The sequence below is a fragment of the Protopterus annectens genome, chromosome 3.part1 (genome assembly GCF_019279795.1).
Source record: "Protopterus annectens isolate FY-2018-M chromosome 3.part1, PAN1.0, whole genome shotgun sequence".
Taxonomy (NCBI): Eukaryota; Metazoa; Chordata; order Ceratodontiformes; family Protopteridae; genus Protopterus; species Protopterus annectens.
Window position 1 is genome coordinate 1,819,748,897 of NC_056732.1, and position 13,342 is coordinate 1,819,762,238.

General features: G+C 41.8%; 1 protein-coding gene across 1 annotated transcript in view; it reads right to left on the minus strand.

The window, feature by feature from the left end:
* The window catches only part of LOC122797883 (zinc finger protein 883-like), a 112,241-nt gene extending 99,255 nt beyond the window's left edge, over positions 1-12,986 (minus strand). The window contains exon 1 of the mRNA XM_044066402.1: positions 12,895-12,986. Within this exon, the coding sequence (XP_043922337.1) occupies positions 12,895-12,906 (12 nt within the window). The 5' untranslated portion in view covers positions 12,907-12,986. The remainder of the gene's footprint in view (positions 1-12,894) is intronic.
* Positions 12,987-13,342: the final 356 nt, after the last annotated feature.

The following is a 13,342-nucleotide window of genomic DNA, read 5'->3' on the forward strand; positions in this document are numbered from 1 at the left end:
GTTAAAGGTGAGTTAGTATAATACAAACATGAATTACAATATGAAGTGATCAAAAGCAGCCCTGTGGTATATTTAGAGAGAAAGCCAGATGTAAGCAGTGTGTGTGTGTGTGTGTGTGTGTGTGTGTGTGTGTGTGAGAGAGAGAAACCATCATTCAGATCATGCCCTGTATAAGGACAGATAATCTTTGGTGGGCAGCTTCATGCAACCACAACAAGGGACTGCCCTTTACTCAACCCCATGCCACCCAGACCCTAACCACAGATGCATCAGATTATGCCTGGGTGGCACACATGGACAGCAAGTGCATTCAGGGCCACTGGAGCCCAAGTCAAATTCATCTGCACATCAACCAAAAAGAGATGCTAGCTGTTCAGCACACTCTGACAGCTTTCAGATCCCTACTCTCACCAGGACACCTGCTAATAAAAAACAGACAACACCACAGTTGTGTGGTACATCAACAAGCAGGGGGGAACCCACTCTGCATGCTAGCAGTGGCCTTGTGGAACAAGGCCTTAGACATGCAGGTCGATCTGCAAGCTCAATTCCTGCCAGGCAAACAAAACTTGCTGGCAGACAACTTAAGCAGAAATCTCCTAGACCCACACGAGTGGCAATTAGAGCCCAGCACCTCCATCCTTCTGATTCAGCAATGGGGGACCCACGAGGTGGATTTCTTTGCCTCCCCTGAATCACCAGCTCAGCAAATTCTGCACCAGGACACCTCACATCAGGGCCTAGAAAGTGGATACCCTACCCTTCCAGTGGGTAAACCTCATAATCTATGCCTTTCCCCTTCTGCCCCTTCTCCCAAAGGTATTGCTCACGATAAGACAAGACAGACAAGACTGACTGCCCTGGACTGGCCATGCCAGCACTGGTACCAACTCCTACGCCGCCCGTCACCAGTGCCACCCTGGCACCTACACCAGAACCCAACCCTGCTCTCTCAGCAGGGGGGACAGATCTTCCATCTGCATCTGCAAACTCTAAATCTTGCAGCCTGACTTATTCCTTGAAATCTCCCCCTGTAACCAGCCTAAGCAAGTAGGTGCTGGACATCATTTTTGAGGCCAGAAGACCCAGTAAAAGGAAATCCTATGCTGATAAGTGGAAAAGGTACTATTCCAGGATTCAATCTAAAGGAGATGATACAACCCTGCCCTCCCTACCTCTAATCCTGTATTACTTAGCAGATCTACTCCACAGAGGCCTATCCTTCTCCTCCATTAAGAGCTATGCCTCTGCCATTTCGGCTCATTACAACACTGAGCCACCCCTCTTCTCTCACCCTCTTATCAAACAGTTCCTGAGAGGGGCAAACAACTTAAGGCCACCAAGGAGAGCATCCACCCCTGCTTGGGACCTTAACTTTATACTGGAAAAGCTCACGCTACTCCCCTTTGAGCCTGCAGTGTCAGCCGATTTAAAATTTCTCTCTTGGAAAACAGCCTTGCTTCTGGCAATCACTTCAGCTGGAAGAGTGTCTGAGCTACAAGCACTTATGGCTGTGGAACCTTTCATTATTTTCCATGCTGACAGAGTTTCCCTCAAGACTAACCCTTCCTTTATGCCTAAAGTGGTGTCCAGTGTGGTTCTCAACCAATCTATCCATTTGCCAACTTTCTTCCCTAATCCTCAAAATAAAGGGGAAAGGATCCTGCACTCCTTGGACATGCACAGACAGCTCAGATTCTACCTTGATAGGACTAAGCCATTCAGGAAATCTGATCAGTTACTAGTCAGCTTTGCACCAGGGGCAGAGGGCAAGGCCATTTCAAAGCAAACAATTTCCAAAAGGATAGCACACTGCATCCATTTCTGCTACAAGCTCCATGGGAAAGCAACCCCTCAGGGGGTCAGAACACACTCCACTAGGGCAAGTTCCACCTCTACAGCATTCCTCAGGGGAGTCCCTACCAGGGACATCTTGGAAGCTGCTACCTGGAGTTCTGCACACACTTTCACCAAGCATTACCACCTGCCTATCTTTTCCAAATCCAGGGTGGGTTTTGCAACAGCAGTCCTGCAGGGCATACTAGCCAGCCCCAACTCTTCTTGATTGCCTCCACCCATTCTTCAGCTTTGGGAATCGACCCAAAAGTGATGACTGCAACAGGGAAACACGAAGGACATAGTACAGCTGTGTACACGTACCATAAATGTAGATGTTCAAGTGTATTCACTGTTGCAGTCCTGCTTTCCCTCCAGCCCCCTTCTCTCTCTCTCCCCTCTCTAAGTCTATTACTCACCCCCTTCAGGGGTATTGGTATTTACTTTTTAATGGTGGTGTATTCCCCACCATAAGTTAGCTCCCTAATTGGGGGGCTCCTGACATCTGGGGCAAGAAAAACTGATGTAATGGTATCGGCTGCCTGTTTTTATACCCCTGACGACCTGACGTCAGTCCTGGAGCGACAGCAACTGAAGCAAAAATACTAAGTCTCTGGTATTCGGGGAGACTGAGGGCTACCTGCAGGCAGACAACCCAAGTGTGATGACTGCAACACTGAATACACTCGAACATCTACATTTATGGTAAGTGTACACAACTGTACTTTCCAGGCCTTAGCATCCTTGAACAAGTATAGACAATGCGCAGGACATTTGCTAGGTTTATAGACAGACAGGAGTTTTTGATCACTGCAATGTACTGACCGACTGGGAATATAGTTGTGCAGAATGTTTTTAGTGCTGGACAGGCAGATGGATGCTGCATAATTTGGTACGTGGTAAGAAGTTGTGTATATGTTAGTTGATATGGCAGTTCTAACCAATTTAGGTTTTTAATTGCTAATATGCATTTCTGTCATAACTGTTACTACAATTATTATTTACTACTCTACAGTTTTTGTGATACATTGTTACTTCTTGTTCTGTTTTGATATGTAGCACTTACTGCCTCTTTGTTCTTTTGTTTTTCTTTTTTGTGAGTTATTTCACCTGGCCAGTACCTGCAAAAGGTGAGTTGTGAACAGTGTACAACCCTAGTAAACAAATGTATAATAAACATAAAAATAAAACAGAGTCATTCCATGGTTCTGAACATAAAATAAATCCATACCAACATTCAGAAGGCAGAACCTCTATTGTTTTCTATCAAATAATTAATCAAGCTTCAAGAGTAAGCTTACAATATATATCTAATGTTACAGCACTTAAAAACTTCAGATGCAGTACTCACGCGCTTAATAAACTTTGGATGCAGTGCTCACTTACAGATGCTATAACCATTATAAACTGTTTGACCCCAAATTCAGGAATATGTTTATAACACAGACAAATTTAGCAGGAAACATCCACAATATCACTTGAGAAAGACGTCCATAAAATGAGTGAAATTTTATCTTTAGCAAACTAGTTCATCATTGTGATAAGTTTAGTGTAGGTGAATGCAAGCAGAGTAGATGGTAACCTACCTAACAGACAGTGATACCATTTTCAATCCTATGCTTTAGTAAAAAATAAAAAAAAAAAACATTTAGTAATGCCAGTTAAAACAAGATGTCCAACTTTTCTGAAAGGTCATTTTTTTACGATAATTATCTTCTCAACGTACTGAATGGCAGGATTCAGGAATACTACTGATTAACTCTTTAAAGAACATGGTTTCACTTTGATATGGTGTATTATTTACTAGTATGTGCAACAAATGAATGGAAAACTGCTTCCAATAAATTTGGTTTCACTTTGATATGGTGTATTATTTACTAGTATGTGCAACAAATGAATGGAAAACTGCTTCCAATAAATTTGTACATACTCTATTCACACTGCAACACTGCTCATGAAGAAAACTCACTAACTTGAGTTCATTTGTAATTAAGCACCACATTTGTTTGACAGCAGCAAATACCACCCCACCCCACAAGATACACCCAGTTATTTTGCAAGCCGCTATGATTACCAATCTCATGCACTCACACAAAAGATGTAATTGTCGTTTTTGGGTCTGGAGTTAAATACAATAATACATACAAAAGTGCAAGTACAAATATTCTGTTATTGTTTATCTGCTGTTGCTGTTCCAATATGAGAGGAAGTTCCTGTCTTGCTTCAGCTATCAGTATCAAAATCATTAGTGGTTTGTAATTTTAATTTTGTAAGCAATGAGGAAGGGGATTAATGGCAGTTAGCAGCCCCCTTTACATGGCAAGAACCATAACTTGCTTTCTATTTCTACCTGTACCATTTCCAATGAATGGCAATTCTACTTTATGGCAGTTGGTGCTGAGGTTTAAGGCTATAAAGTATAGTTCTTGTGGTAAGTCACTAGAACCGTAGATGAGGGCAAGGTAGTGCACACAGCCTATCTTGACCTTGCCAAAGTTTTCGATACCATCCCCCACTTTGGAATTATAGATAAACTCATTAAACTGGGCATAAATCCCTATGTCACAAGATGGGTGGCCAACTGGCTCACTGACAAAACCTTGGGCATAAATCCCTATGTCACAAGATGGGTGGCCAACTGGCTCACTGACAAAACCCAGACAGTAAAAGTAGCCGACTCCAAGTGACAGGTGGAGTACCACAGGGTTCGGTCCTGAGTCCTTTCCTATTCAGCATCTACTTCTCTGAAGTGCAGGCCAACACAGAAGGTCTTTGGCTAACAAAGTTCACAGATGACTGCAAACTGGGAGCCATAATAGAATCACCTAATGATGTAGACATTCTATAAAAGGGCCTCACAGAGACAGATGCTTGGTGTCAAAGTCATGGCCTCAAGATCAATACCAAGTGCATTGGCATCCCCTTTGGGAAAAACTCAGTACCCCTGAATTATCACATAGGAAGTAGCTCACAAAACACTGAAAGTGTGACAAGAGACATCAGGACACAGGTGGACAGTAGTCTCTCCTTTGATAACCACATCGCCACAGTAGTCAGGAAATCTTTCTACATGGCACACCTCATCACAAAAGGGTTCTCCTCTAGAAAAAAGGAGATCATTGTTCCTCTCTACTCATCCTTCATCAAACCCATTATAGAGTACAATGCCCCATTTGGTACGTATCTCACAAGACACCTACAATTGGAAAGGCCACAGAAATACCTCACTAAGAGGATTACCGGCCTCAAACAGATGCCATACACAGACCGTCTAAAAAACTCCAGCTCTACTCCATCACATATTGCCTACTCAGAGGCAATCGCTGCCTAACATGACAGCAAACCAAACACATAATCACACAAAAACATACTCGGAGGCTTTAAATAAAGATCTGCCTAAGCAGCAGAGATCTCCAAAGCAGACACCCAAGCAACCGCTACCCCAAAACAAAGCACGTGCAACACATATCTCACAAAGCCAGTGTGCCGAACAGTCACAGCCCTTAAGACTAAACAACACACCTGATACACTTGTAATAGGTGACTCTATCGTCAGGCACACTGACATCCCGCTCACCAGGCTGAACAAGGAGAGGGTCACGGTGAGCAGCCTGTCGGGTGCTAGGATCCGCCACATAACACAAGCACTAGGGTCACTCCAAGGCAAGTACAAATATGACTCAGTCATTGTCCATGCTGGTGTGAATGACCTGAGACGTACCTCCCTGGACTACATGAAAAGAGACATAAAGGAGCTCTCTGAGCATGTAGCCCAGGTCGGTATGACCCTGACCTTGAGTAGCATCTTACCCTCACCAAAAATGATGCCACAATATGAAGATAAGATGATCAATTTCAACAATTGGCTTAAGTACTGGTGTCATTCAAAGGGGATCCAATGCCTGTCAGCTTGGGATGATATACTCGACAAGCCACGATGCTTCGCTAGGGATGGCTTGCACCTGTCATCCCTGGGCTTTCGGATATTGGCAAAGGCTCTTGCTAACCCGATAGTGCCTTTTTTAGGCAAGGCTCAAAAGACAAACCCACCTCCATAGGTATCACAAGGGATAAGAAACTAAAAGTAATGCTACTCAATGCCAGAAGTCTAAACCTCAAGATGCACGCACTCGAAACTCTCCTTAGCATGGAGAACATCGATATCTGTGCAGTAACAGAAACCTGGTTCAGGGCTCCCGAGAGCACCCCAGCACTACCAGGTTATACCTCATACCATGCTTTTCGGCCCCAAAACTTGGACCGAACCACAAAAGGAGGGGAGTATCGATATTCATCAAAGATACCCACACCTCCAGGTTGGTGGCAAAGCACGAAGCATCAGAGACTATCCATGTGCAACTAACAGTGGGTAAAACTGCCTTCCAGTTTATAGCCTGCTACAGACCACCCTCCCAAACCCAGGAACCCCACTCGACCTTTCTGAGAACACTGGAAAATATGAAGGTCTCTCCAAACACCATTATATTGGGCTTACTTCAACTACCCAAACATAGACTGGGAGCATTACTCTAGCTCCAACACCCTAGCCCAAAGGTTCCTAGAATTCATAAACTCAAATGCTATGGAACAACTTGTTACCACTCCCACAAGAGGGGAAAACATACTGGACCTGATCATCACCAACATGGGGACTATGCTCCAGACCAGAAGTGTATCCCTCACTGGTAAGATCAGACCATAAACTAATCTCACTGGATATTCACATCCCGACCCCACCCCTGCCCAGAAAACCACAGTGAAAAACTTCTCTAAAGCAAATTTCACACTCCTCAAAACTGAGGTGGAATCCTTCAAAGCCCCCCGGCCTGTGGAAAATACGGCCCAGACCGCAGAATCCTTTATAAATGCATTCTATGAACACCTTCAGGAATGCATGGATCATGCAATCCCAAATAAAACCAAGACCCAATCCTCCAAAGGCAGACGTCCTGTCTGGTGGACTCCAGCCATAAACAAACTATACAATAGAAGGAGGAAGTTACTAAATGATAGAGCAAAATCCCAAAAAGGGAAGGCATCACTGATCAGTATTAGCAAAAAACTACGGGCACTCATAAAATTGTCTAAGGCCAGCTTTGAGAGAAAAATTGCACAGGACACTAAGGATAATCACAAGGCTTTCTTTAGTTATGTTAGGAACCTGGGTGGTAATTCCCAGATATGCTCAGAATTAGTCCAAAATGACAAAAAATACACTGAACCCACAGACATTGCCAACATCCTAGCTGACAGGTTCAGTGCAAACTTTTCCCTCCCCTCCCCACCAAAAGGGGAAATATCTATCCCAGCAGAGTGCTGCCCCCCTGACATCTCAGATGCTCAGGTAAGAGCCGCCCTCTCCAAAGCAAAAACACAGCATCAATGGGACCAGACGGTGTCCCGGGCTGCATCCTACATGAACTCCAAGAAGAGCTAAACCCAAACATAAATCTACTGTTCAATCTCAGCCTTACTACAGGATATGTGCCCAAAGAGTGGCGTACAGCAACAGTGGTCCCTCTCCATAAAGGTGGTGCCTCAACGGATCCTGGAAACTATCACCCCATAAGCCTGACTAGCTTGGTCTGCAAAGCTATGAAAAGGATCATCATGGACCTCATAAATAAAGATATTGGGGACCTACAGATACTGGATCCTACCCAGTTCGGCTTTGTTAAGGGCAGATCCTGCCTCTTAAACCTGGTTGATTTCTTTGAAACAGTCACCAAGGCCATTGACGAGGGGAAGGTGGTCCACACAGTCTACCTGGACCTCGCAAAAGCCTTCGATACAATACCCCACTCGGGCATTATAGATAAGCTCACCAGCTTAAATATAAACCCCTATGTCACTAGATGGATTGCAAACTGGCTCAAGGACAGAACCCACATGGTTAGAATTGCTGGAGCCATGTCAGACTCCAAACCAGTTACAAGTGGTGTCCCACAAGGCTCAGTCCTGGGACCTCTCTTGTTCGGTATATATTTCTCGGAGGTACAGGCCAACACGGAAGGACTGTGGCTGACCAAGTTCGCAGATGACTGCAAACTGCCATAATCGACTCTCCAGCCGACACAAGCATCCTCCAAAAGGGCCTCATAGAAACAGACAACTGGTGCCAGAGCCATGGCTCAAGCTAAATGCCAAAAGTGTATAGTCATCCCTTTGGCAAAACAAAGTGCCCACAAATTACCACATAGGTGGTAATCCATTAAGTACAGAAAAAGTAATTAGGGACCTGGGGATCCAAGTTGATAGCAATCTCTCATTTGACAACCATGTGGCCAAAGTGGTTAGAAAAACATTTTATATAGCCCACCTAATCATGAAGGGATTCACATCTAGATCAGGGGAGGTCATCGTGCCTCTTTACTCATCCCTCATCAGGCCCATAATTGAGTACAATGTCCCTTTTGGGATGTACCTTACCAGACACCTGCAGCAACTGGAAAGACCCCAAAAGTACCTCACCAAGAGGATCAAAGGGCTCAAACAGATGCCATATGCTGCCCGGTTAAAGAAACTTCAGCTCTACTCAGTGGCATACTGCCTGTTCAGAGGCGATCTGTGCCTGACGATAAAGCCATGTCCAACCCGAATTAATGGACATGCTGCACCTCAGAAAATCCAAATCCCATCGAGCTACACGCGAGAGACTTGAACCTCAGCACTGAAATAAATAGGACATGCTGGAGGGACAGATTCATAACCCAGAGGCTCCTTCACTCTGGAATAAAATCCCAGTCCAGGTTAGGCAGAGTCCCTCATTGACTCTCTTCAAGAGGAATCTTGATGAGTGGATGGGAGATCGTAGGTTTACCCCGGGTATCACTTCTGTGTCACTGTTAGACAGAGGCACAGTATACTAACCTCGAAAAAGGGCATAGCAAAATAAATTTAAAATGGGTGGCGAAAGCCAAACACATTCTGGCTAGGCTTATAAATGCCCTAGGGCAGATAGCCTAGTATGAACCTATGAACCTATGAACATACAAAGCTATGTCAAACCCAGAGCTGTTGGACATGCTACACTTAAAGAAATACCAATCTCTCCGAACCACACACTCCAGGGACATAAACCTTGTCACCACAATAAACAGAACATGCAAGAGGGATAGATTCCTGTCCCAGAGACTTCCCATACCCTGGAACAAACTACCCATTCATGTCAAGCAAAGCCCCTCATTGGCTCTCTAAGAAAAACCTTGACAACTGGATGGGAAATAGAAAATTCACCCCAGGGATCACTTCTGCAGCACTGCTTGACAGGGGCACAGGAAAATAATTTTCTTGGGTGGCGAAAGTCAGGGAAACATTTTGGCTAGGCTTATATAGGCCCCAGGGCCAATAGCCTAGTACCTACAGGGTTCAAATCCCTCAGCCCTCATTTACCTACTACGTGACATTAAGCAAGTCATTTAAACAGATACTAATCCTGGGTCACCCCTTAAAATGGACTGTGTGTCCACTGGTCATAGCCGGTTAACAAATGGGTGGCATTTATTATTATTACTGCTTTTTTTTGCAGTACACAGGGTGACCAATTTTTGTAGTACACAGGGTACCCGCTACTCACTCAAGACCCCACAGATTCAATTGTCAGTCTCAGAAATATGTTGGCATATAATTCATTTTGCAACTATCGGGAAGTTAAAGGAGGTTCCTCCTTTACCTGCTGTAACAGCACAAGTAAATCCCATGGCAAGAACAACTGCTTTATTTGATACTTTTTCCAGTACCTTCTTTGTGACTGTTACTCTACCACTGATCCTGCTGGATGTGAAGGTGGTATTATCACCCCCCCCCCCCCCGGCCACTTGCAGTTTCAAACTGTCAGTTTCAAAAGTACCAGTACATACTTTTGCAGAATATACAAAAGCAGTAATTTCTCATTCTTGATTTCAGTATAGACTTTACACAGTTCATAATTGTGTAGGTAGTTTTGGCAAATGGGTGGACCTTTTGTGAGCTGCATTACTGTATAATGAATTTAAGGGATTCCACGTTCAAATGTAATATGCACTTTACTGTATAGGACTGCCTATACAAATACAATGCTGTGAATAATTACTCCTGCCAGTCATGGCCAGACCAGAAATTCATCCCAGGTTTGTCACCTATGTCTCTAATGGACATAGGTAACCTGTCAATGGTTCAACTCCCAGGCCCACTCCCAGGCCCACGCTTGTAAATGTTTCATCTCCAAAGCCTGTGCTTATACTTATCAAGGGTATCAGAACTTGTCAGAGATTTAAAATGCATGGCTAGGCTTAAAAAGGCCCTTGTGGTTGGTAGCCTAGTAAACACCTATGAACCTCATGAAAAACAGCAATATGGCCTCACTTTACAATGTAGTTCCGTAGGTCCATGCCCTGCAACAACAAATCTCACTTCTATCATGCATCCACACAACATTCTGTGGAGTATACTAAATATTTTCTGTTCTTAATAAATGATACTATAAAGTCCATAACATTTCAGAAACCAAGAAATTAAGCCCACTGCAACTCAGAATTCTTTATCTGCAATGTCATAATTCCTTTTCCTGCCACATCCCTGGCAATATTTTGTAAGCACTGCTTTTCGGGCTCAAGACTTCCATTCTCTTATCAAATGGCTTAATAACAAAAAATTAATGCTGAACACTTCCAAATCTAAAGTAATGATGTTTGTTACCTTTTCTAAATGACAGAAAAACTCTCAAACACTCCTTATCTGTGACCATCTTGACAACCCTGTTCATCAAGTCATCTCCCTCAAATACCTTTGTATGTGGCTTGGTCATGCACTAAACAGTTACCTTCACCTAGAACAAATATGGAAGAAAATTAATTTCTTTCCATTTTGATCTTATAAAAATTTCCCCCTTTCACTCCAGACCAACCAGGAATACAACAGACAAATGAATTGTACTAGCCAAGCCTGAATATGGACTTACTCTGGTTGCAGCAGCATTTAACAAAAACCCTTTGCTATCCAGACTATAAGTAACTCTATCTGCCATTTCATTACCTTCTTCTGTAGAAGTGAGTTTCATTATATAACACTTCATAAAGCCAGTTAATTACTGGTCCAACAATGTGCCAACCTGCTCCTTGGATCCCAACTCAACAAGTGCCTCAAACAAACCTCCTATTCTTCGTTTGCCTCCAATATCTTCAGTTGGCACCAGAGTTACAATCTAAGAATTCTTAACCACTCTGGACCATTTTTGTAATAGGTTCATAGGTTGCTACTAGGCTATCGGCCCTAGGGCCTATACAAGCTTAGCCATAACAATTCCCTGGCTATTTCTTCCCACACTATTTACTTTCCTGGACCCCTGTCTCCAAACTGGATTTCACTGCATTAACCATGCCTTCTCCATCGTAGCCACAAAACTCTGGGATTCCCTTCCTACTAATCTTAGACGTCATGTCTTAGCTATCATTAAAGATTAGTTCAAGTCCAAGTCAATTTGGAAATGCTTTCACTCTGGACAAATCTCCTAATTCCTCACTCTCCCCTTCATCAGTCAGTCATATTTGTCTTTCACACATTACTTCCCTACACTAATATGTGACATTTCTTCCACATTGTATATATTATATTAACATTGTATATATTATATTATATTATATACAGTTAATATTATATTATATTATATTATATACAGTTAATTTCTGTATATTATATTATATTATATTATATTATATTATATTATATTATATTAACATTGTATATATTATATTATGTTATATTATATTATATTATATTATATTATATTATATTATATTATATTATATACAGTTAATTTCTGTATATTATATTATATTATATTATATTATATTAAATTATGTTATATTATATTATATTATATTATATTATATTATATTATATTATATACAGTTAATTTCTGTATATTATATTATATTATATTATATTAAATTATGTTATATTATATTATATTATATTATATTATATTATATTACATTATATATAGTTAATTTCTGTGTACCCTTACTTTTGCTGTCTTTTACTATTTGTGCTCTATTCCCTCACTATTTTGCTCTCTTCTTCCACCCTCCTGACTCTAACCACCCCTCCATGTTGTCCTCTGTACTGTATACTTTGTTATTATTACTACTGTTATCGATTCACTGCTAACTGCACCCATTTTCTTTGTATTAATAATATTTCTTGCTAATTTGCTTGTCTATTCTCATGTACATTTGACTGGGTATAGACTGAAGTAGGCTCATTTGCATCAGTGACCTACCCTCATTACCAAAATAAATAAATAACAAAGCAATGTCTTTTCGGCTTTTCCTGGTTAGGGGTCACCACAGCGGAACTCTGGTCCGCTAATGATTGGCAGTAGATTTTTACGGTGCCGAGGTGTTAGCCCGACTCCCAACCTTCACGGAAGGCACACCCAAATGCAGACACACCTACCTGCATGTCTTTATCATTTATGCAGCCATAGGGAGGACATGCAGACTCCGCACAGGAGGAACACTGACCTAACGGCAAAAAAAAAAAATACTACTATATGGGGTTTCTGAATCAGATAGTGGGGAAAAAAGCTTACTTTGTGTTTGTACTCTGGGGAGTCTTGGCTATCTGGAATACAGCTAATCACATTTTCTGTAGTATTACAGATATTCTTTTAATGTGTTACAAAGCACATTACTGAATAAGAACATAGCTTTTACCATAATGGGAAAAAGTTCTAGTTTTATTTCTGCATTACCTTGCACTGTTTTGAGATAATTTAATTACTCACACAAAGTGTTTTTCTAGTTCAGTTCCCAGTGAACTCTGCATTTCTTTCCTCTAACTTCATGATTCTGGTTCTGTTCTGTTGAACTTCAGCTGCACAGTTTATAAACACAAGGGCATGCTACCCTTTGCAATTCTGGATCAGTACAAAATAAAATGATTTCACATATATCTGTTCCCTCTGTTGATCCATGTAACTTAATATACCTTATTCTGTCTACAGGAGTTTAGAATTAGAAAAACAAAGGGTACCTGTCAACAGAAAACAAGTTTTGTCATCACATTTCAAGTTCTTACCTCCATCTTCATAATCCTTTCTTTCAGGCTCCAAGTGCTGATTGTAGGAACTAAGAACCGAAGAAGCAAAACGCAGCAAACAGCAACCCAGATATTTCTGATACTTCGTGCCTTCTGAAACTTTTATGGAATGTGACACATTTCCTGTTCGTCTCTGAAATGATTCCCTGTATTATGCTAACTGATTAATATTCATAACATAATACTGTGAGAAATACATAGGGGAGGGGCTAATTTAAATATTCAGTGAGGTAGGCTGGTACATCATGCTTTCATCCACACATTGCTAGTATTACAGCACTGGAAACTCAACACATTTGAGACACTAGCTTACAAAATCTTCTCTGAGAAATACGTGTGAGCAATGTTTTCTATAAATGTCAGTGACTGAAAAACATGATAGGAATTAACAAAAAGAATAAAAACCTGCAAAAAAATGCAATGTCTG